The sequence below is a fragment of the Neofelis nebulosa genome, chromosome 3, assembly GCF_028018385.1.
Source record: "Neofelis nebulosa isolate mNeoNeb1 chromosome 3, mNeoNeb1.pri, whole genome shotgun sequence".
Classification (NCBI taxonomy): Eukaryota; Metazoa; Chordata; class Mammalia; order Carnivora; family Felidae; genus Neofelis; species Neofelis nebulosa.
In genome coordinates this window covers 41,357,120-41,381,006 of record NC_080784.1, presented here as the reverse complement: position 1 = coordinate 41,381,006, position 23,887 = coordinate 41,357,120, and the positions used below count along the sequence as shown (strand labels likewise).

Here is a 23,887-nt window from a genome sequence, read left to right as displayed (position 1 = left end):
TGCTATTACTGATATAGCTGGATTTATGTCTGGCATTTTGATTTTTGTTTTCTATATGTCTCAAGTATTTTTTCTCTATTCCTCCTTTATTGCTTTCTTTTGCATGAAGTGAAGGTGTCTCATTTAAAGTTTTAATTCCTTTAATGATTCTCCCCTCTACACTTTGGAGTTATTTTCTTACTGGTTGCTATAGGGCTTGCCATATACATCTTAATTTATCATAATTTATTTCAAAGGTATACCAACTTAATTCCAGTGAGATATAGAAGCATTACTTTTGTGTAGCTCTATTACCTCTTCTCCCATTTGTCTATTATTATGCATATTACCTCTGTCTATGTTACAAACCCAACAATGTATTTTTATAATTACTAAAATGTATATATAATTTTATATCTTCAAAGAAAGCTGAGAGAAAAAAGGAGAGCAAGTGTATATTTACAGTTTATTAACCTTTTAGTTATCATTTCTGTTTCTCTACATGTCTTCTTATAGATTCAAGTTACCATCTGGTTATTTCCTTACTTCAGTATAGCTTTCTTCCCACCCACTTCTTATTGTAAAATTGATTACATTTCTCTATGTTATAGGCTAACAATTGTACACATAGATTTATGCGATTTTTTTTTTTTTTAACGTTTATTTTTGAGAAAGAGAGAGACATAGCATGAACGGGGAGGGTCAGAGAGAGAGGGAGACACAGAATCTGAAGCAGGGTCAGAGCACCGAGCTCGACAAGGGGCTTGAACTCATGTACCTCGAGATCATGACCTGAGCCGGTGTCAGATGCTCAACTGAATGAGCCACCCAGGTGCCCCTATGCAATTGCTTTTTAAATCAGAGTGAAAAATACAATTATATTGTCTTTTATGATTACGCTATTACCTTTACTGGCAATCTTTTTATTATTCAAATTACTGTTGGGTGTCATTTGCTTTCAGTGTGAAAAGCTTCTTCTGGTATTTATTTTAAGGTGGGTTGGCTAGCAACAGATTCAGTTTTTGTTTACCTGAGAATCTTTTTACTTTATCTTCATTTTTGTAGAACTATTTCTCCTTTCAGTTGTGCCAAATTTTTCTATTTTGGTAGTCTATTAATAGGTATGTGAATGTTTATAATTGTTATATATCTTATTGCTGTGTTGAAACTTTTGTTAAGATAAAATGTTCTTGTCTCTTGTGAACTTTTTTATCCAAAGCCTATTTTGTCTGATAGCCACCCTTGCTTTCTTTTGGTTACTGTTTGTAGTGACTCTCTTTCTCCCATCCTTTCATGTTTAACCTATTTGTGTCTTTGAATCTAAAGTGAGTCTCTTAGGGACAAGCATATAGTTTGATCATGTTTGTTTGTTTAAAAAAATTTTTTTAACCTTTATTTATTTTGAGAGACAGAGTGTGAGTGGGGGAGGGGCAGAGAACGAGGGAGACAGAATCCAAAGCAGGCTCCAGGCTCTGAGCTGTCACCACAGAGCCTGATGCAGGGCTCGAACCTATAAACTGTGAGATCATGACCTGAGCCGAAGTTGGACGCTTAACCGACTGAGCCACCCAGGTGCTCCTGATTGTTTTTTAATTTTTTTTTTAATGTTTATTTTTGAGAGAGAGAGAGACACAGAGTGTGAGTAGGAAGGGACAGAGAGAGAGAGAGACACAGAATCTGAAGCGGGGTCCAGGCTCTGAGCTGTCTGCACACAGCCTGACTTGAGGCTAGAACCAATGAACGGCAAGATCATGACCTGAGCCGAAGTGGATTCTTAACTGACTGAGCCACCCAGGCACCCTTGTTTGTTTGTTTTTTAATCCATTCTGCCAATCTCTGTCTTTTGATTGGAGAGTTATTCCATTTACTTTTAAAGTAATTACTGATAGGGGCACCTGGGTGGCTCAGTAGGCTAAGCAGCTGACTTGGGCTCAGGTCATGATCTGGCTGTTTGTGGGTTCGAGCCCCATGTCAGGTTCTGTGTTGACAGCTCAGAGCCTGGAGTCTGCTTCAGATTCTGTGTCTCCCTCTTTGCCACTCTACTGCTCATGCTCTGTCTCTCTCTCTCTCTCTCTCTCTCCAAATAAATAAACATTTAAAAAAAAGGTAATTACTGATAAGGAGGGACTTACTTTTGTCATTTAGCTACTTAATTTCAATATGCTTTATAGCTTTTTTTGTGTTTCTTGTACTATTGTCTTTTGTGTTACACTGAATTTTTTTTATAGTGAAATATTCAAATTCCTTTCTCATTTCCTTTTGTGTGTATGATTTAACTATTTTCTTTGCAGTTACCATGGTGATTACATTTCACATCTTAAAGTTATAACACTATAATTTTAATTTATACTATTTTAACTTCAGTAACATAGAAAAACTGCTCCTTTACTGTTTCATTCCTACACCTTTCAATATTGATGTCACAAAATTACACTGTGTGAGTAAAAACATAAACTAATACTTTTGTTAATGTATTAGTCTCTTAAATTATGTGGAAAACAACGTGTGGAATTACAAGCCAAAGTTACAATACCATCTTTTTCGCTAATTGTTTTTTTTTTTGTTTTTGTTTTTGTTTTTTTATGTTTTCAGCATTTCTTGCAGGCAGGACTAGCAGTAATGAAGTCCCTCAGCTTTTGTATATCTGGGAGTGTCATAATTTCTTTCTCACTTTTGGAAGACAATTTTGCCAGCTGCATAATTCTTATTTACAGGTGATTTTTTTTTGTTTTTGTTTTTGTTTTTTCTTTTAGCACTTCGAATTTATCAGCCCACTGCCTTCTGGCCACTAAAGCTTCACCTGAGAAATCTGCTGATAATTTATTGAGGATTCCTTATATGCAGTGATTAACGTCTCTCCTGCTGCCTTCAGTATTCTCTTTGTCTCTTGACAATTTGATTATAATGTGTCTTACTATGAGTCTTTTTGAGTTTGTCCTATTTGGAGTTTGTTGACTTTCCTGGGTATTTATATTCATGTCTTTCATCAAACTTGGAATTTTCAACCATCGTTTCCTCAAATACTCTTTCCAAACTTCCTTTCTCTTTTCTCCTTCTGGGACTCCCATGATGCACATGTTGGTCTACTAATTTCTGTCCCACATGTCTCTTAGGTTCTGTTCACTTTTTTCCTATCTTTTTTCTTTCTCTTCTTCAGATTCAACAATTTGAATTTCCCAGGCTTCATGTTTGTTCTTTTGCCTATTCAAATCTGCCTCTGAACCTCTCTAGTGAATTTCTCACTTCTGTTTCTTTTCAGATCCAAAATTTCTTTTTAATTCCTTTTTTGCTTTCTGTCTCTATTTTGTTCATACATCATTTTCTTGACTTTCTCCATGTCTTTCTTTAGTTCTTGAGCTCACATCTTTATTAAAGTTGTTTTAAGAGTAAAGTTGTCTAGTAGGTCTGCCAACTGTTCTTTCTCAGGAATTTGCTTTCGATTTATTTTCTTCCTTTGAATGGGTCATATGTTCCCTTTTTTTTGGTATGTTTTATGACTCCTTTGTTGAAAACTGGAAATTTGAATCTAATAATGTGGCAACTGAGGAAATCTGATTTTCTCCCCTCCTCAGGGTTTGCTGGGTTTTGTTTTACTTTTTTTGTTGTTGTTGTTATTGTTGTTGTTGTTTTTTATTGCTTTAGCCTATCTACTAAGACTCTACCAAGGGTCAGCATAAAGTGTGAACTTAACATCTTCTCAGGTCTTCCCCAAGATTTTATTTTCCCCTGAGTATGCACAATGATTAATTGTGTGGATGTTTTAATGCCTCGGCCCCCAAAGGGGAGGGGAAAAAATGAAGTAGGGAGGGGAAGGTACCAGCCTTTTAAATTCCCTGAAGTCACTTAGGTCAGAGGAGAGGGCTTGGAGAGTGAGGGGGATGCAACAATGACTGCCTATTCTGTGTTTTCACCTTTAGGATAAAAATAGTAGTCACCTTTTAGAACACAGATCTCTGATATTTGGAGGACAGGATCCTTATTGTTCATCATAGGTCTCACCAGCTGAATACAAATTTCTCCTGCAACTCCTCCACTGCCTGCATTGGGGCTGGGGGTGGTAAATGGGTCCTTGCCACTGAGCTAATAGTTGAAATTGACTGATATTAACCACAGTTTACCATCCAAACTTTCTTCTGGAAGTTGCAGGCCCTCGATAGATTCCAGAGTTCCAAATATTTATATCAGATAGATTATGTCAGTGCCAGCGTGGCCTAGGTAAGGAGACAGATTTCCTGGTGGTTTCTATTGCACCTTCTTAGAAACCTCCTTCATTTTTGATAGTTTTGCTACATATAATATTCTTGGTTAACAAGTTTTTCTTTCAGGACTTTGAATGTCATCTCACTGCCCCCTGGTCTTCATTATTTCTGATGAGAAATCAGATGTTAATCTTAGGGTTCCCTTGCATATAATGTCATTTTTCTCTGGTTTTGATCTTGATAACTTTACTATGATATGTCTGGGTATGAATCTCTTTATCTTCCTTAGTACTTGGTGAGCTTCTTGAATTTGTAGATTCATATTTCAACTAAGCCAGCTAGGCACTCCTCTTCAAATATTTTTCTGCTCCTTTCTCCCTCTCCCTGTCATTTCTATTCTACTCTCCCTTCTTCTGGTACTCCATTATGCATATATTGATGAGTTTAGATTTATTATTTTTCTCTTGGGGCTTCTGGGTGACTCAGTCAGTTGAGGGTCCCAACTTTCAGCTCAGGTCGTGATCTTGTGATTCACAAGTTGGAGACCTGCATTACACTCTGGGCTGACAGCTCAGAGCCTGCTTCAAATTCTGTATCTCCTTGCTCTCTGCTCCTCCCCCGCTGATGCTCTATCTCTCAAAAATAAAAACATTAAAAAATATATTAAAAATACATATATTAAAAAAATAGAGGTATTATGTTTCTCTGAGCCTCTGTTTATTTTCTCTATTCCATTTTGTCTCTGTCTCTTGATCTATCTTCAAGTTCATTGATATTTCTTCTGCAAGTTCAAACAATTGTTGAGCTTCTCAGGGCTCCTGGCTGGCTCAGTTGGGGGATTGTGTGATTCTTGATCTTGGGGTTGTGAGTTTGAGCCCCACATTGAGTGTAGAGATTACTTAAAAATAAAATCTTTAAAACACAGAAATGTTATGCTTCTCTAGCAATTTTTTTGATTATTGTACTTTAAAACTCCAGAATATCCTTTAAAAACAAAATTGTATCTCCTTGATATTTTATTTTTGATGAGATACTGTCATCATTCCCTCATTTCTTTAAGCATGGTTTCCATTAGTTCTTTGGAACTAATATTTACATAGCTTATTTATAATGGCTGCTTTGAAGTCTTTGTTAATTCTGATATCTGCCCCTCTGTTTCTCTTGCTTGCTCCCTGCCCAAACCCCTCCCCATGTAAGAAACTACCCTGTTTCTTTGCATATCTCATAACTTCTTTTTTATAACTGGACATTTTAGGGGTGCCTGGGTGGCTCTGTTGGTTAAGTGTCCAACTCTAGATTTTGGCCCCAGTCATCATCTCATGGTTTGAGATCAATCCCCTTATGGTTTGAGATCAAGCCTCATGTTGGGCTCCGTGCTGACAGCATGGAGCCTACTTGGGATTTTCTTTCCCTCTGTCCCTCTCCCCCACTCTCTAACGAAATAAATTTTAAAAACTTAAAAAAAAAAAACCACAACATTTTAGATTATAACTGTTGTAGGATCTTTGGACCTTGACCCACCCACCACCCCCTCCCAGGCTTGGATTTTTTTTTTTTTTTTTAATTATTTGAGTTATTAGTGAAGTTTATTTCCTCTCCAGGGTGAAGTCTCTGATTTCATTTCTTAGAAAGTGCAGCCTTGGGCATGAACATTGTCACTTGGAGTGACAGAGCTTTTAACAGGCCCTTCTCTATCTTCCTGATCTCTTTGTTAAACTATCTAGCCTTTGCTGGTACCAAACTCAGATGTTAGTTCCAACTGCCAGTTAATGGCTTTCTGAAGATGTCCTAGAGCTTATATTGCTCTGTAGCCTGATCCACTTAGATTCAGGCCTTTTGCAAGGTAGGTTTTGAGGTTGGTCTTCAAGGCTTGTTATGACCCCAGGAGGGCTCTTCTTCTTTTCCTGTTCTCTCTGGTAAATTAGCTAGCCTAAAAATAACAGCTTATTACTCTGGTGGAGCTATTAGCCTCCTTTAATTTTTTTACCATTAAATTTTCCATTGTCCTTGAGAGTTAGTTCCCTTAGTCTTGAACTTCCCCAAACTCTTCCAAATAAAATTAGTTCTTTTGGGGTGAGCTTCAGAGCTCTCTTCTTATGGCCTTCTCTCCCATGGGAAAAAAGTCTATGTCACTCCACTGTAGTTACAGGTAGTAGATGACATGATCTGCTTCTTTAGGATTGATATGCTTGCTTTATGAGCAGAACTCAGTTGGGATGGTAGCTTCTGGTCTTCTTGGCTTACTTCTCCTGGCATGAAAACCTTGCCCTATGAGCATCTAGGATGAAGGTGATCAGAGTCCTGGTACTCTTGGCCTGCTGCACCTAGGGTAAAGTTCCACCTTGTGAGTGGGAGATGGGTGGAGGGAGTCCTGACCTTTTGGCTGCACTTACCTGTAGTTTAGCCTTTGCAACACAGATCTAGGGGTGTATGAGAAATATTGGCTGCTTGCTGTCCCTTGGGAAATACCACAGGACTTAATTGGGTACTGGGAGGAGAGTGACCATTGTCTTCTTGGCTGTATCCATTCAGAATGGAGTTCTGTAGCACTGTGCTGTGTGTGTGAGAGAGTGGTGGTGGACAGGTGGTTTAGGGCAAGAATAAGTTGTGGCATAAATGCCACAGACTCTCTTTTTTTAATGTTTATTTATTTTTGAGAGAGAGAGAGAGAGAGAGAGAGAGAGAAAGAGAGAGGGAGACAGGATATGAAGCAGGCTTGGCACGGATGGCAGACAGCCTGACATGCAGTTCGAACCCATAAACCATTGAGATCAGGACCTGGGCCAAAGTTGGACGCTTAACCGACTGAGCCACCTAGGCACCTCAATGCCACAGACTCTTAACACTCTTTCAGAGATTTAGATGTTCTTGAATGTTTCTTCATTTGCTGTATGCCCCTAAGACAACATGCAGAGAACTTAAATGGTTGTTTAAAAAAATTTTTTTAACCAATCATGGTAGTTAGGGTGAACATGTAGCCAGTCCAGAAGTCATTTGTCTATTTATTAATATTGTACAGTTTGTCTCATGAAAAACAGTTTAAAGCAAAGGAAGTTTATTCATATCCTTTAGGATATTTTAAAAATGAAAATTTAATAATCTCAAAACACCAAATAATATGAATTTAGAAAAGAATAAAAATTCCCAATATATTTTTTGAGCTTAAAAAATATTTATCATTCAGAAAAAAAAATCCCAATAGAATAAAACAACATCCCAGGTTAAAAAAAAAAAAAGAAAAAGTTATCAAGACATGGAATTGTAACTTTTTCTGTTATTTTAAGTACAATAATTATAACTGCTTTTTTGCTTGTTTGTAAATCATTGTTTGCTTTTTGATCACACCAAGAATTGTATTTTAATGCACAATATAAAAACATAATGCCCAGAAACACCAGTTAACATCATCAATGCTCTTCATTCATTGGTTATCTAATTCACATGGTTGCCAGTATCAGGAAGAGTAATAGCCAAGCAGATTTGTAAGCCTGCTGTGATTCTTTGTTATTCATCGATGGCTGTCTTTAAAAAATCCTAGAACATAAACGGGAATTTTCTTTTTATAGATCATATGGACTTTTACTAATTTATGTTGCTTACCACTGACTTTATAAAAGTCATAGGTGTTGAGTATGTGTATGTGTGTATAATTTTGTAATAACTAAAGATGGCCAGAGAATATTAATTTCACCAGAAAACCCCATATCAAATGAAACTTTCATTTGCTTTCACCCTTACTACTACACTTTTAAAAAAGAGGAAAAAAAAATCTTACATACTTGGACTTCCAAGTAAAAGTTTTGCTAATAATTTTAAACACCGCTGTTTCTTTACTGCAACAACAGAATTATTTTTAGTTCACAGAACAGGTATACAATTACTAAACATTTAAATTATTTTACAAAATTTTAAAACTTCTTTAACTTGGAATGTGATGGTTCAAACTATGCAGCAGTTCAAAGTGAAGTTTGTATTTCCACTATAAACAAGTATAAAAAGAGTGGTAACTAATTCTTTCCTAATCCAGAAGCTCATTTTAAAGAATCTAATAAGAATAACTGCTTAAACAGAATAGATGACCACTTATCACGGATATTTTACAAACAGATTTCTGTAGGGTTTGGAGGTTAGGTTAGTGTTTAATCATGTCTAAGTCCCTTCTAATTCTAAAATTCTGAGTCTATAGTTTTCCTAACAGTTCTATTCAAGAAGTTATTTCTTCTCACCATTATCGCCAGATTATGTCATTACACATAGATGGAAATTTTAGTATGTTACTGTATCTGCTTAAATGTCACCTTTCAGAATATGCTGCAGTTCACATGAGTCTTCCCCCTATTTGTTCCAGATTGAGACTTTGTCCATTTGTTTCAGACTGAGTTTGACTATACTTGAACAGGACCTATTTTAAGGACCAGTTTTCCTTTACTTGGCAATGTAATAAACAATACAGTAGACAGAATGAATTTTGAAAGCATTCACCAAATGTTACATCTCATATTCAGAAATAACTACTTGTAACCTCAAACTCCCTATGTTAAACTATGGTAATTTATTTAAATGCAAACAGTTGGTATACATGCTGCTTGCTCAGTTCTCTCCAAATAGGGATTTACGTTTGTTAGGAAAAGAATGTAACTCCAGGTTAAATCATAATGGTAAGATGCTAAGTAATTAGGATCGCTACTTTTACAATTCAGTGTTGGATTCTTGACTGTGGGAATACACACGTACACACACACATACACACCCACACACACTTCCTTTTATGTAGGTGACAATTTAGATAGATTTATACTTTGCAAGATGTTTACCCATATATCCTCCAGTAATTGCTAGTGAGATGAAATGTAAAAACAAACTACTTGGAGATTTCATGGGTTTCCAAACCAGGGATGAGATTCATGAATAACTAGAGAAAGTCTTCTGATTCATTAGAGCTAGTTCTAAATGTTATCAGACAACATAAGGTCAAGTAATCTTTTGATCATAATTTTCTATTTTTGAAATACTGGTTCATAAAAAATCACGGTATTATCCACTGGCAGGACAGTAGTAAATTACATTGGAATCCACATCTACAAAAGACACTTCTGAATGTCATTGTTTCAGATTTTTAATACTGCCTTAAAAAGGCCTGTTACTCTTCAACTATCTCAGTATACTTTTAAATATAAAATAATTATAATTGGAACAGTTATTGTAAATCTAAGTAGATAATTCCTAAGGCAGTATTTGTTTAATCAGAACATATTTTCATTTCAAATATATAACTAAAACTTCTCACAAAGTCAGAACACAACTCATAGTTTGAACAGAAACTTCAGTGTTTAAATCTCAACATTCAGTAAAATAAACACTACACATTAAGTTCCTCTGGAATACAAATCACTCATTTAAGTAAATGGGATATAATTTCTAACTTGTGTTAAAAGTGAAGAAATCCTTTTTTATGTGAAGACTTGACCAAAATCAATTAGTCCTATTACGGTACAAATCAAACTCTACTGACAGAACACATTTATTGGAGATTTGGATACGGATATAACTACAGTTGGAAACTAGATGCTCCTTAGCTTGGGGGTAGTGAAAGAAAAAGGCATACTATGGATCAGGCCCCCGTTTTTATTACTTTATTAACAACAATGCTTACTTTATTTAATGAAGAATGTCTCTTCCACTGGAAATACACTTCTAATTTAATAATGCTAGACAGTGGGAAAAAAAAAAGATGGACCCACTTTTTAAAAAATTCATCCTTTATAAAGTTATGTAACAATATTGATTAGGTATAGAATGATTCTTCATTTTATGCTCTGAAGACAAGCAATTTTTTTAAGTATTGACTTGTCAATTTATCTTTGACAAGTGATTAAGAAAGATAAACAAATCTTCTGACTTTACAAATAAGAATATGTGAATAAGAATATATATATATTCTGAGAAGTTATGTCCCATGATCTGACTTATACTTCTGATTTATAATGTAACTAAATTCTTTTAATAAACTGCATTAATTTTACATTTTAAACTTAAATCATCCTTGCTGTACTGTTCTCATTCACTTTACTTTCAATTTTTGCATTTCTATAAATACTCAAAAAACAAAACTCCTCAATTTGAAACCAACTTACATTGGAGTTCTGAGGTTAGATTATAACTTTTAAGATATTTTGTTAAAATGTAAAAACCCTGAAATTACAAACAAAAAATTTACAATTTTACAGTATATATCTAATTTATTTTTTTAAAAAAATATTCTGAATTGTTTTTATACAAGTAATCAAGTGTTTTTTTTTTCAAATTAAACTCCTTAATAGGCTAGAAGAAGGTATGTGGTTTTGCCCCATTAAAAACCAATACAAATATCATTTTTTTATGCTGGCACTTCAACTATTTCAAAGTAGTCATTTGGTAGAATCACATAACCTCTCTCTGATATGTCATCCTTCTCCTTCTGGAAGTGAACAACCTCCTTTAATTTTTCAAGTTGTCGTTCTTGTCTTCTGCATCGCTGCTGTGCGGTCTTAAGCTTCTTTCGGAGTTTTTCAACTTGTTGTTCTAGCTGATGAATCCTTTTTCTCTGGTGCATTGTATCCTCCACAGTATAGTTGTGGTCACAGAAAACTGAGAGATTATCAGGGGTCTGAAGGGGAGGCATTAGTAATCCAATAGCAGCATCAACCTGGGAAATGGGAGGTGTTAAAGGAGGCGGGGGAAGCTGTTCTTGTGGCTCCAGAAGATCTTCCTTCTACAACGATAATTAAGAGTATGTTGAAGTTTAGTAACTACAAATAACAGTTTAAAAGAATCTACCCAGGGTGCCTGGGTGGCTCAGTTGGTTAAGCGTCCGAATTCAGCTCAGGTCATGATCTTATGGTTCGTGGGTTTGAGCCCTGCAACGAGCTCTGTGCTGGCAGCTGGGAGCCTGGAGCCTGCTTCGGACTCTGTGTCTCTCTCTGTCTCTCTGCCCCTCCCCCACACATGCTTTGTCTTCTCTCTCTCTCAAAAATAAATCAACATTAAATAAATAAATACATACATAGATACATAAATAAATGAATAAATGAATCCACCTGTGGAATTTAAGAATGACTTTTTACAAACTGGACAACCTAGAAGAAATAGATGTGTTTCCAGAAACATACAGCCTTCCAAGAACAAATCAGAAGAAATAGAAAATCTGAAAAGACCAATCATTAGTGACAAAATTGAAAAGGTAATCAAAAAATTCCCAAAAGACAAAAGTCCAGGACCAGATGGCTTCACAGGTGAATTCTATCAAATACTTAAAGAGTTAATATCTATTCTCCTCAAACTATTCCAAAAAATACAAGAGAAAGAAAAGCTTCCAAATACATTCTATAAGGCCAGCATTGCCCTGATATCAAAATCAAAGACACTACAACAAAAGAAAACTATAGGGACAATATCCCTGATGAACACAGATGCAAAATCCTCAATAAAATGAGCGTATTAGATAATACATTAAATATTCAATAATACATTAAAAGGATCATTCACCAAGATCAAGTGGAATTTATTCCAGGGATGCAAGGATGGTTCAATATTCATAAATCAATGTGAAACACTACATCAACAAAATAAAGGATAAACCCATACGATCATTTAGGGGTGCCTGTGTGGCTCAGTTGGTTGAGCGTGTGACTTGACTTCAGCTCAGGTCATGATCCCAGGGTCACGGGATCAAGCCCTGCATCCGGCTCTGTGCTGAGCGTGGAGCCTGCTTAAGATTCATTCTCTCTCTCTCTCTCTCTCTCTCTCTCTCTCTCTCTCTCTCTCCCTCTGTCCCTGTCACCCTGCTCATGCTCTCCCTCTCTAAAATAAAATAAAATAAAATCATATGATCATCTCCATAAATGCAAAAACAGCACTGGACAAAATTCAATATCCATTCATGATAAAAAGTCTCAATAAAGTTGCTTTAGAGGGAATATACCTCAGGGCAACTGGGTGGGTCAGCTGGTTAAGCATCTCTTTGTTTCACCTCAGGTCATGATCTCACAGTTCATGAGTTTGAGTCCCACATTGGGCTCCAGGCTGACAGTGTGGAACCTGCTTGAGTCTCTCTCTCCCTCTCTCTGCCCCTCCCCTACTCACTCTGTCTCTCGCAAAATAAATAATTTAAAAAAAAAAAAAAGAGGGAACATACTTCAAAATAATAAAGGCCATATATGAAAAACATACAGTTGATATCACACTCAGTGGTGAAAAACTGAGAGCTTTTCCTCCAAGATCAGAAACAAGACAAGATGTCCACTCTTGCTACTTTCATTCAACATAGTACTGGAAGTGCTTGCCATTGCAATCAAGCAAGAAAAACAAAAGGCATCTAAACTGATTAGAAAGAAGTAAAATTGTCACTATTTGCAGATGACATGATAATACATACAGGAAACCCTAAAAACTCCAACAGAATACTACTAGGAATAATAAATGAATCCAGTAAAGTTGCAGAATACAAAATTAATATATGAAATCGGTCGTTTCTATACACTAATAATGAAGTAGCAGAAAGAGAAATTAAGACAACAATTCCATTTATAATTACATCAAAAAGAATTAAATATCTAGGAAGGAATTTAACCAAGAGGGTGAAAGACCTGTACTCTGAAAACTATAAAACACTGATATAACAAATTGAAGATGATGCAAATAAATGGGAAGATATACCATTCTCATGGATTGGATGAAGTAACATTGTTACAATGTTTATACTACCCAAAGCAATCTACAGACTCAATGCAATCCCTATGAAAATACTGACAGCATTTTTCACAGAACTAGAACAAATAATCTTAGAATTTGTATGGAACCACTAAAGACCCTGAATAACAAAGCATGCCTAAGAAAGAACAAAGCAGGAAGTATCACAATCCCAGTGTTCAAGATATACTACAAAGCTGTAGTAATCAAAACAGTACAGTACTGGCACAAAAACAGACACATTGATCAATGGAACAGAACAGAGAGCCCAGAAATAAACCCATGATTAAATGGTCAATTAATCTACAACAAAGAGAGTAAGAATATATAATGGGGAAAAGACAGACTCTTCAATAAATGGTGCTGGAGAAATTGCACAGTTACATGAAAAAAAATGAAACTAGACCATTTTCTTATGCCATACACAAAACTAAATCCAAAATGGATTAAAGACCTAAGTGTGAGACCTTAAACTATAAAAATCCTAGAAGAAAACATAGGCAGTAGTTTCTTTCACATCAGCCTTAGCAACATTTTTCTTTTTCTTTTTTTTATTTTTTATGTTTATTTATTTTTGAGAGAAAGAGAGAGACAGAGAGAGTGGGGGAGGGACAGAGAGACGGGGGGGACACAGAATCTGAAGCAGGATCCAGGCTCTGAGCTGCCAGCACAGAGCCTGCTGCAGGGCTTGAACTCACCAACCAGTGAGATCATGACCTGAGCCGAAGTCAGACATTTAACCACCTAGGTGCCCCAGCAACATTTTTCTAGATACGTCTCCTCAGGCAAGGGAAACAAAAGCAAAACAAACAATTGGAACTAAACCAAAAGCTTCTGCACAGTGAAGGAAATCACCAACAAAATTAAAATGCAACCTACTGAATATGAAAAGATATCTGCAAATGATATATCTGATAAGGAGCTAATAATCACAATATATAAAGAACTTATGCAAGGGGCATCTGAGTGGTTCAGTTGGTTAAGCGTCTGACTCGTGATTTTGGCTTAGGTCATGATCTCACAGTGGGATCGAGCCTGTCAGGCTCTGCACTGACAGTATGGAGCCTGCTTGGGATTCTCTTTCTGCCCTTTCCCCACTCATGTGCTCTCCCTTTTTCTCTCTCAAAATACATAAATAAACTTAAAAAAAAAAAGAAAAAGAAAAAAGAATTAAAAAAAAACCTTATACAACACCAAACAAACAATCCAATTAAAAAATGGGCAGAGGACATGAATAGACATTTTCCAAAGACATATGGATGTCTGTATTCCAAAGACATACAGATGGCCAACAGACACATGGAAAGATGCCCAACATCACTAATCATCGGGGAAATGAAAATCAAAACCACAATGAGTTATCACTGTATCTGCCAGAGTGACTATTATCAAAAGACAAGAAATAACAAGTGTGGAGAAAAGGGAACCCTTATGTACTGTTGGTGAGAATGAAAACGGATGCAGCAACTGTGGAAAACAGAATTACCATATGATCCAATAATTCCACTACTGGGTATTTACCCAAAGAAAATAAAAACACTAATTTGAAAAGATATATGCACCCCTATGTTTACTGCATAAACATATTTTTTTTTTACAATAGCCTAGATATGAAAGCAACCCAAATGTCCATTAACAGATGAATGGATACAGAAAATGTTGTGTGTGTTACATATATATCTATACACACATATATATGTACACCCACGCACACATATGCACAATACAATATTACTCACTGTAAAAAAGAATGAGATCTTGCCATTTTGTGACAACATGCATGGACCTAGAGGGTATTATGCTAATTGAAACAATTCAGATAAAGATAAATACCATGTGATTCCACTTATATGTGAAATCTAAAAAACAAATGAAAAAAAAACAAACAAAAAAACAAAAACAAAAAAGCAGAAACAGATCCATAAATACAGAGAACAAAGTGATGGCTGCCTGAGCGGAGGGGATAGGGGGATGGGCAAAAGGGTAGAGGGGAGTGGGGAGATAGAGGCTTCCAGTTATGGAATGAACAAGTCGCAAGTATGAAAGGTACAGCATAGGGACAATGGTCAGTGGTATTTTAATAGCCTTATATGGTGACAGATGGTAGTTACACTTGTGGTGAGTGTAGCATAATATATAGATCAGTCTATTTAGTATGCTTACATCTGAAACTAATGTAACATCATCATGTGTCAACTACACTTGGATTAAAAACAAAAGAATATTAGAGTTTTGTAAATCCTTGATATGGAAATATTCTAAAATAAGAAAAAAATTTAAGTTCTAATAATTATACTTTTCCACCTGGAGTAGAAATGGGATGCAAGAAAGAGAAAGAATGATTGGTGAGATTTAATAAAATACTAAGCACTTAAAACTGAGGGGAAAAACTTTGAAACTGAACTGTCACTGATAAAGGAAACCCAAAACTTATTAACATATATGTAGGGGTAGAAAGTGATCTTCAAGTAAGTTACAAAACTAAATTGACTTTCTTAGTGTGAGGATGTTTAACTTTTAATAAACTGCATTTTGTATTTTTAAATAGTATATCGTTGTTAACAGTGGTTATGTACAAGTGATGGCTTCCAGGTAACATTTATTTTCTTAACACTGATCTGAATTTTCCACAATAAAAACAAATTAATTTTATAAATAGAAAACCCAGTATTTTAAAACACATATTACCTTGTCATGTGGCTCAGTACAGAGAAATATCGTGGGCACTGCATTCTCTTTCAGCAACTTGTTGTTGCACTCCCTCTTAAAGCAGTCTGGAGTAAAGTGTTCTGAACAAATACTGCTATACTTGGTGGGTTTAAAGTTTTTTCTTCTGACAGCTGCCTCCCATTTTTTACAAAGACTGGGTCTTGTAAGAGGAAACCTAAGAAGAAGAGATAATTCAGTTCTCTGACTTTATTTTAAAAGAAAAAAAAAGGCACATCTAGACTTTCCTGCTTAGAAAAAAACTATCTTACATTGGCATTAACAAACTAAGGGGTATTTGATTAAAACACTAGCTCTGCTATCTTTTCTTTTCTTTTTTTTTTTTTTTTTGACAGTTTTTAGTTGTGCTTTTATTCACCTTAGTTAAGAATGTACTTGTTTTAAAGATCCTATAAATAAAGTGACCATCCACTAATGTGGGATGTAAACCACCCCTCCCAGCATGGAATTTTTGTTTTTTTTAAAAGCAGTATTTGTTAGGGGTGCCTGGGTGGCTCAGTGGGTTAAGCACCTGACTTTGGCTCAGGTCATGATCTTAGGGTTAGGGAGTTCGAGCCCAGTGTCGGGCTCTTTGCTGACAGCTCAGAGCCTGGAGCCTGCCTCAGATTCTGTCTTCCTCTCTCTCTGCCCCTTCCCTGCTCGCATTCTATCTCTCTCTCTCTCTCAAAAATAAATAAGCATTTTAAAAAATTAAAAACAAAAAGAAATACTGCTTTAAAAAGAATTTTTTTAAATGTTTTTATTTGTTTTTGACAGAGAGAGAGAGAGAGAGAGAGAGAGAGCGAGCATGAGTTGGGAAGGGACAGAGAGGCAGACACAGAATCTGAAGCATGCTCCAGGCTCTGAGCTGTCAGCACAGAGCCCAACGCGGGGCGCAGACTCGGGGCTCAAACTCGTGATATGCGAGATCATGCCCTGAGCCAAAGTCACACGTTTAATCAACTGAGCCACCCAGGCGCCCCCAAAAAGCAGTATTTTTTATAGGAATCTTTTGATCACAGAGTAATTACGAGAATGTCAGATACAATGATGTATACAATTTGAACAAGATAGGCTGATAAAAATTTACAAAATGTAAAAAGATGCATATTAAAAGTTAGCCATGCAATGGGAGGAGGAGATGATGGGAGGTCAGGGGTCGAGAGAAATATGTAGTAATATTGCTTGTCTCTCTCCGTTACAGTAAATGACTTTCACTAATTGATACAGATATTACACACACATCTAAATACACAAAGATAAATCATGTAGCTCCTCTCTCATTTATTAATGTTTAACTTTTTATGTCAAAGACACTAAGAGTTTCAAGTAAAATACATACTATGGGGTGAATTTATTAATTTTTTTAACCAATAAAAATAAAATTGCATGTTTATATCTACATACTGCAAAAAAGGTTCTAGTTCTCTTAGGATCAGTCTGACATAATGAATTAATCAAATCATAGTCAAATCCTAATGATAAATACAATATTTTATGTATGTATGTATGTATGTATGTACGTATGTATGTATGCGTTTGGAGAAGACTGGAACTGAAACGGGGTGATCTATTAGTGTCATGAACTTGGATATCCAAGTTTCTCCCCAGGTTTGGGAAGTCTTTATTTTTTAATTTTTAAAATTTGTATTTATTTTAGTCTTCCAATTTGTTTTTAATTCCAGCATACGAATATTATTTATCTGAATTTACCTTGAACTCAACTGGAATATGTCTCTTAGGCCCAAATAAGGGGGGGTTAAGAAGAGTTTAAATTTATTGTGATTTTACTTTTCCAAGTCAAGTATTTAGTGAACTGGGGAGACTGGAAAGAAGCCAAAAGATGTTTCAACTATATGTTCCAGTTTCTCTTCCATGTAAGGTATGCTACAGCCTGACTCTGCTATATTCTGAAGACCTAACCAATCCTGGGACAGTTCTTCTCTTCGCCCAGCATAGTTGCTGCCACTGGGCCACTGTGTAGAAACCGGGAAAATAAGTACTCCTAGAAAATCCTGCTGGAAATGGCCTACAGAAATACAAACTATGGTAGCAATTACTGGTACAATTCAGCACCTCGGGCCTCCTGTCTCAAGGACTACAATGCTCAGGCTGTTTATGAGATTCTGTCAAGGTATTCCCATCTACTCTCAAAAAACCGTTCTTTATAGGTAAGAATGGGAGGCAGATCAGCCCTTCTTCTGATTTAATCAATTGTTTGACAGCCAGAAGAAACTATTTCTGATGTGTGAATGCCATCCTTAGTTTCCAGTACCAATGAAAGATTTTCCTTATTTTTAGATTTCTTCAGATTTTAGATTCCTTGCATATTAAGAGGACTTTGTCTTACTTAGCCTTGTAAACCCCAGCAGCTTGCAGTGTTTGGCATAAATTAGAAATGTGGTTGCAGGGAGCAAACTGTATGTAACCATGTCACCATCTTCTGACTTATTCCAACACTTTCAAAGAACTGGAAGTCAATTCATCAGCTTTCAGAAATTCCAATAAATCAATTAAGTAATACCAGGATATACTGAAGTAAATCTTGCAAGTGTTGGTGTTCTAGCTCCTCCTGGAGGTGGGGGGCCAGGGGTGTTGGTAGTGGTGGTACATCAACACTCAAGATCTTTCTATGCTGCAAAGCACTCATTTCTATAGGGTCCCTCTCATATGAAACATAAAAATGCATCTATGCTCTGTTAAACACAAAACGAATCCCACCAAAAATTGAAGGAATACTTAATTTTGCTTTTGTAATTATTTACCTATGAATAATTCCTATAATTGACCACTGGTTCTAGTTTCTTAGCTACCATCTATTCAGAGTGGAGAATTTTCGCAAAACAAAGTAATGTAAATGTAATAAAATTTGTATTTGGCCGAATAAAAATACCATCGTGTCACATTTTGCAGACATCTGATTATCAGTAAGTCGTTTCCATTTTGCAGTTTTCTCTTCGTATTTTCAAAAGAACATTTTCCCCTCTAGGCCTCTAACTGCAGCGCTTTTTGGATAAAACAGCCCTGAAAGTTGTGGGGCAGGTTCTTTTCCAAGGGCTTCCTATAGGTGCCCATAAGAACGCATACTGACCTTTATTATGACACTTCATTATGATCTGTGTTATTATTGTCCAAGTTATCGTTATTGTCCGCTGAAAACATTAAGTATTCATCCTGGTAGTACCAGAAGCTTTCTCTAAAACTTAAGGGTCCTTAAAAGTTAGTTCCTAGAAACTGGGTGAAGACATCCTCCCTGAAATTCTGGCCAAAATCAATCTTTAATTTCTGTGATGCCGGCCTCCCATCCACAGCAAGAACGAAAAAGAGTGACTTCGGGATTTTAAAGGTTTTGTTTCTATTTCAAATTTACTTCTAAGGCGTTATTACCACCTGGTTTCTCTATTATCCCAGGAGTGAAATACAGATGCCTCTCGGCTTGGAGGACCTCACGACTTGCGCTGGGCCGTGAGATATAGCTCCGAGGTCCCGAACACTCCAACCGCAGGAGGCGGGCGAACCTCACGCATGGGTTCCAACCCTGGAGCGCGAGAAACGGTCCCCACGGCGACCTGCGCCGAGAACGCGCAGCCCAGGGCGACATTGCATGAACTTCTACCAGAGGCGGGCACACCCACCGCTCGCGGCCGAGACGGACTGTGAGGAAGATCCGGTCGTGCCCCGCCCCTGCCCCGCCCCCCTTATTAGTCTCGCGCGGACACGCGCCCGGCTCCGCCCCCGAGCCTAACCGGCCGCGCGCCCCCAGCCCCAGCTGGGGCCAGCCCCGCGAGAGGCGCTGGGTACTTACTTGTGGAAAGAAACGGGCTTATCCTTATCATATCGGTTCTTGCAGCCGTAGGCGGAACAGGACTGCACCATCCTTCCGGTTTTCAGTCACTTCACTTCTGCTGCTCCAGCAGGCAGGAGAAGCTCTCAGTGTCGCCGCGCTGGGCTTTGACACCCTCGCTTCTTGTGTAGTTTTGGTCACCAGATACAGTGATGATAACCTCTCTCGGGTTGACTAATGTGCCCGTTTTGTTGTTTGCATTAGCAGAAGAACCACAGCCATCGCCCGTCTCCCATCTCCAAGATGGCGGAGGCAGCTTCAACCTCACCTCTCGCGAGGAGTTTGTCCCACTGTCTCTGATTAGCCCCGAGGTCAGAGGTAACGTTCCTTGGGAAGCAGGCCATTGGCTAAAGCCCGGCGTTGCGGAAGTGGGTGGGGCCTCCTAGCTTCCGGAAAGGAGAAAGGAGGTGCTTGGACGAAGGGAGACATGCGTGCGGAGGAGTGGGGAGGGGAGGGCAGCGTGATTGTAGGGCCAGGTTTTGCAACGTGTTGGGTTTTCTTGTGTAATATTTTCTGGGACGGTTTAGGGTGAGGAACAGTACGGCCTTTGGATCTGGTGGCCTAAAGGAGGACAGATGTAAAACTGAGGTCGTTGGGTAATTCTTCCCATTTCTTTAAAAGGGCAGCCACAGATGGTATATGATTTGTGAAACTTTGTGGATCCCTTTCCCACATCGCCAGTCTTCATCCCATTACCTGTCGTTCAGGTATCACAGGCTTTGTGAGAACTCAGCTGCCAGAATTTTAACAATGAGAGAAAACATTCATTCTCACTTCTGAAGGCTTTCATTGCTGTAATGATCTCCAGGTGCTGTGTTGGAACTCTAGAACTGGTGCAAGCTGTTTTCACACCATTTGCCTCCTGTTGCGTGCCCTTCCTCTCTATGCAGATCAGAGTCTGGAAATCCGGATAGCGGGATGTTGACAAATTCCAGTGCTCTATTAAACTTTTTTCTCCCTCCCCCCCACCCCCGCCAAATCTTGTTCCTTCCCCAGGGTTCCATCCTCTGTCTTCCTCTCACTCAACACCCTGCTGCTTGAATTCAATAAAATGCTATGATCTACCAAGTCTTCTATTTCTTATGTAAATTTTTCTGCCTTCGGATTATTGTCTGCATTATCTATTCAGTTGCTTAAACCGGAACCTTAGTTTTCTCACCCTCTTCATCCGTTTGATGACGAGGATAATATAGAATAAGTAAATAGTTATTAAATCCATCCCTTTCAGTCTCTCTTGTTCTTGATCAGGCCCTCATGGCCTCTTACCCTCAAAGGCAGTAATTTCCTCCATGGTTTGCTGTGCAGGAAGTATCTGAATGTGATAAGTGCTTGTGAACTGAAGTCTATTTTAAGAGTTCACTGAAATTCTTTACTCATCAGTTGATTCAACAAATATTTACTGAACACTTGTTTTATGCACAAAGAGCTTGGGATACATTAGTGAACAAGACAAAGATTTCTGCCCTCATGAAGCTAATATTCTAGTGGAGGTTGGAGGAGGCAGAGAAGTCTGACCATATAAAATGTTGTAAGGTGGAGGGGGCTAGGTGGCGATGAGGGGATTGCAATTTAAATACAATGGATGGGACAGGCCTAATAGAAGAAGGGACTATTGAGCAAAGATGTGGAATGGGTAAGAGAGTTAGCTCTGAGGATATCTGGGGGAAGGGCCTTGCAGGCAGAGGGAATGGCTAAGGCAAAACTCCTGAGGCTCAGTGTCCCCAGCCTATACAAAGAACAGTAAAGGGTCAGTGTGGCTGGAGCAGAGTGAGCTAGGGGGACAAATATAAGGTCAGAGGAAACAGGATGCAGTCCTATGGGGACTTGTACGCGAGGGTAATAAGGCTTTGACTTTTAACTCTGAGATGGAGAACATGCTTTAAGCAGAGGAGTAGTGACCCAGTCTTTTAAAACGATCACTCTATTGTGTTGTATATAGATATCAGGGGGCAACTTAGAGGCGAGGACACTGGTAGGCAGGCTTCTGTAGTAACCTAGGTGAGAGATGATGGTGGCTTACACCTGGGTGGTAACAGTGAAGGAGTAAGAAGTGATCTTGTTATCTCTTCCTTATTCCCTTCCATTTCTTTATTAACCTTTATTTATTGAGTACCTATTATGGTGGCAGGCATTATGCTAGGTCTGGGAATATACTGGTGAGCAAGACTAACATTACCTATCTTCATAGAGCTTATCCTAGTGAGGGGAAGCCATACAATAAAAATGTGAATAAAATAACATTGTGCTGAGATGCCTGAATACATTACAATGTTATAAAGGTGAATGAGGTTAGAGGAGGGGTCACTACCTACTTTAGCTGGGGTAGTTAGGTAGTCTTTCTGAGAAGGGAACATTTTACTGAAAACCAAAGAATAGAAAAAAATCTAGTAATGTGAAGAATGAAAATAGGGAGGATGGGAAGAGCATTCTCCAGACAGGGAGTGTGTACTGGGGCCTGAGGCAGTTGTGAGTTCAGTATTTCCTGGGAACTGAATGGAGACTATGGTGTGAGCCAGGGGAAGAAGGGTATAAAATGAGGTTGAAGAAGTAAGTGACTTGTTAGTTTGGATTTTAAGTGCAGCAGGACGTCAACAAACCTTTTTAGGCATGGTAGAGACCTGATCTAAACATTTTTAAAGGCCATTCTATTATATGAAGAGTTTATCAGTGCAAGTGAGTAGCAGACCAATAAAGAGGCCATTGCAGGCAAGTAAGATAAGTTGGTAACTTGGATTTAGGTAGTGGCATCGGAGAAAGAATGACCAGGATTTGAGAGTATGTTGCAGGTAGAAACATCAAAACTTGCTCACAGATGGATATGAGAATGAGGAAAAGAATCAAGGTATTAAGGTTGACTTGTACTTGAATTTCTTCTGGCTTGAGCATTTACTGAGATGTGGATGGCCTTTAAGAAAGAGAACAAAAACTGCCAAACTACAAAAAATAAAAATAAATATATATTAAAAAAAGAAGAATAAGAGAGCAATGTAACCCCCACAAAACAGGAATTGTGAGATGGGAGCAATTTAGGAAGCAGGGTCATCAGCCATGGGGGTTGTAGGACTGGGGAGTGCCAGAAGAGAAAGAATGTATAGTTCTCAAAGGTTGGTAATGCAAGTTACTAAAGAAGCATGAAGGATCACCAGCCAGTGCAGAGTGCCCTTCTGAGGTTTGTGATTTTTTTTAAAGTTTATTTATTTATTTTTGGGGAGAGGGGTAGAGAGAGCAAATCCCTGAACCCAAGAACCATGAGATCACGACCTGAGCCGAAATCAGGAGTCTAATGCTTAACTGACTGAGATACCACACACCCTGGTTTGTGATCATTTTTAATCAGTGTAGAGTGAAACTAGTCAATTTAATTTGGTTAGATTTCCTTCCATGAAGTTCTCCTTTGCTCCCCTTTTTTTCTGTTTTCTTTCTTCTAGCTATCTATAATTTGGAAGTGAAATCTACATTTTTATTATTGAATATAATCCTCATTTTTCCTTACTTCAAAATGGTAAATTGATAATGTAAATTGTATATAATTTTTAAAATATTAATTGAACTGAATGTTGAATTTTTCTTTCTAAAACACCCCCCAAATTAAATTTTCACTCTGCATGGCTTAAAAATTATTTACTTAATACAACAATAATTTTCACTTTTTCTAAACTAATTTACAACCATTGTCTGGTTTTCTTCTCTCCTTCATCCAGTTCTTCTCAACATTTCCTAAGGCTCACATAACTGTTCTCAACTTGTCAAAGGGTGACTGTGAGGAAACATTTTTACTTTCAAAGATGACCATCTGCCTTTTTAAAAAGTTGATAGAAACTATCCAAATGCCTGTTAATAGTTGAATGAATAAATTGTGGTATAGTCATATAAAGGAATACTATACAACAATCAAAGTAAAGCTATGACCCACAACAATATGGATAGTTTTTACACCCATAATATTGAAGTCACACAAAAGTAAATATGGAATCCTATTTTTTTGTAGAGTAAAAAAGGTAGGTAAAAGTCAGTAAGTTGTTACTTTGGGGGAGAGAGGCAATGAAAGGGGACTTACCGGATGGTGGTAATGTGTGTTTTGACTGAAGTGGTGGCAAAATAGTGTGTTCACTTTATGATACTTCATCATCTGACCCTGACGATTTAGAAAATCTCTGGTGTTTATTCTACTTTAATAAACTAAAAGTTTATTAAGCAAACAAGGGCTATATAAAATATGTAAAATTGCCTTTCTTTTAGAGAATGGGAGATATTTATATGCTCATGTGATGTCTTCATTTGGCTCCTTACCTAAGTATCAAAAATGAATTTATGTCTTAGCTTTATATGACCATTTAAGGGAATGAGAATAAATACAGGTAAGTTGAGGAAGGTTGGTTAGAAGTTTGATGTTTTTCAAAGTCTTAAGAGGCCAAGAGCTGGTTCACTTACT

The 23,887-nt window shown here is 37.4% G+C and overlaps 1 protein-coding gene and 1 long non-coding RNA gene across 2 annotated transcripts; one reads left to right on the top strand and one right to left on the bottom strand.

Moving 5' to 3' along the window:
* Positions 1–9,157: 9,157 nt before the first annotated feature.
* Positions 9,158–19,554, bottom strand: THAP1 (THAP domain containing 1). The gene is made up of 3 exons (XM_058720501.1): positions 19,417–19,554; positions 15,594–15,789; positions 9,158–10,929 (listed from the first exon to the last, which is right to left on the bottom strand). The coding sequence occupies exons 1-3, from the start codon at positions 19,485–19,487 to the stop codon at positions 10,555–10,557; spliced, it is 642 nt and encodes a 213-aa protein (XP_058576484.1). The 5' UTR covers positions 19,488–19,554; the 3' UTR covers positions 9,158–10,554.
* Positions 19,555–19,635: 81 nt separating this feature from the next.
* On the top strand, positions 19,636–20,523 carry LOC131506668 (uncharacterized). Its single transcript, XR_009259087.1, has 2 exons — positions 19,636–19,773; positions 20,077–20,523. It is a non-coding gene; the product is annotated as an uncharacterized LOC131506668 (long non-coding RNA).
* Positions 20,524–23,887: the final 3,364 nt, after the last annotated feature.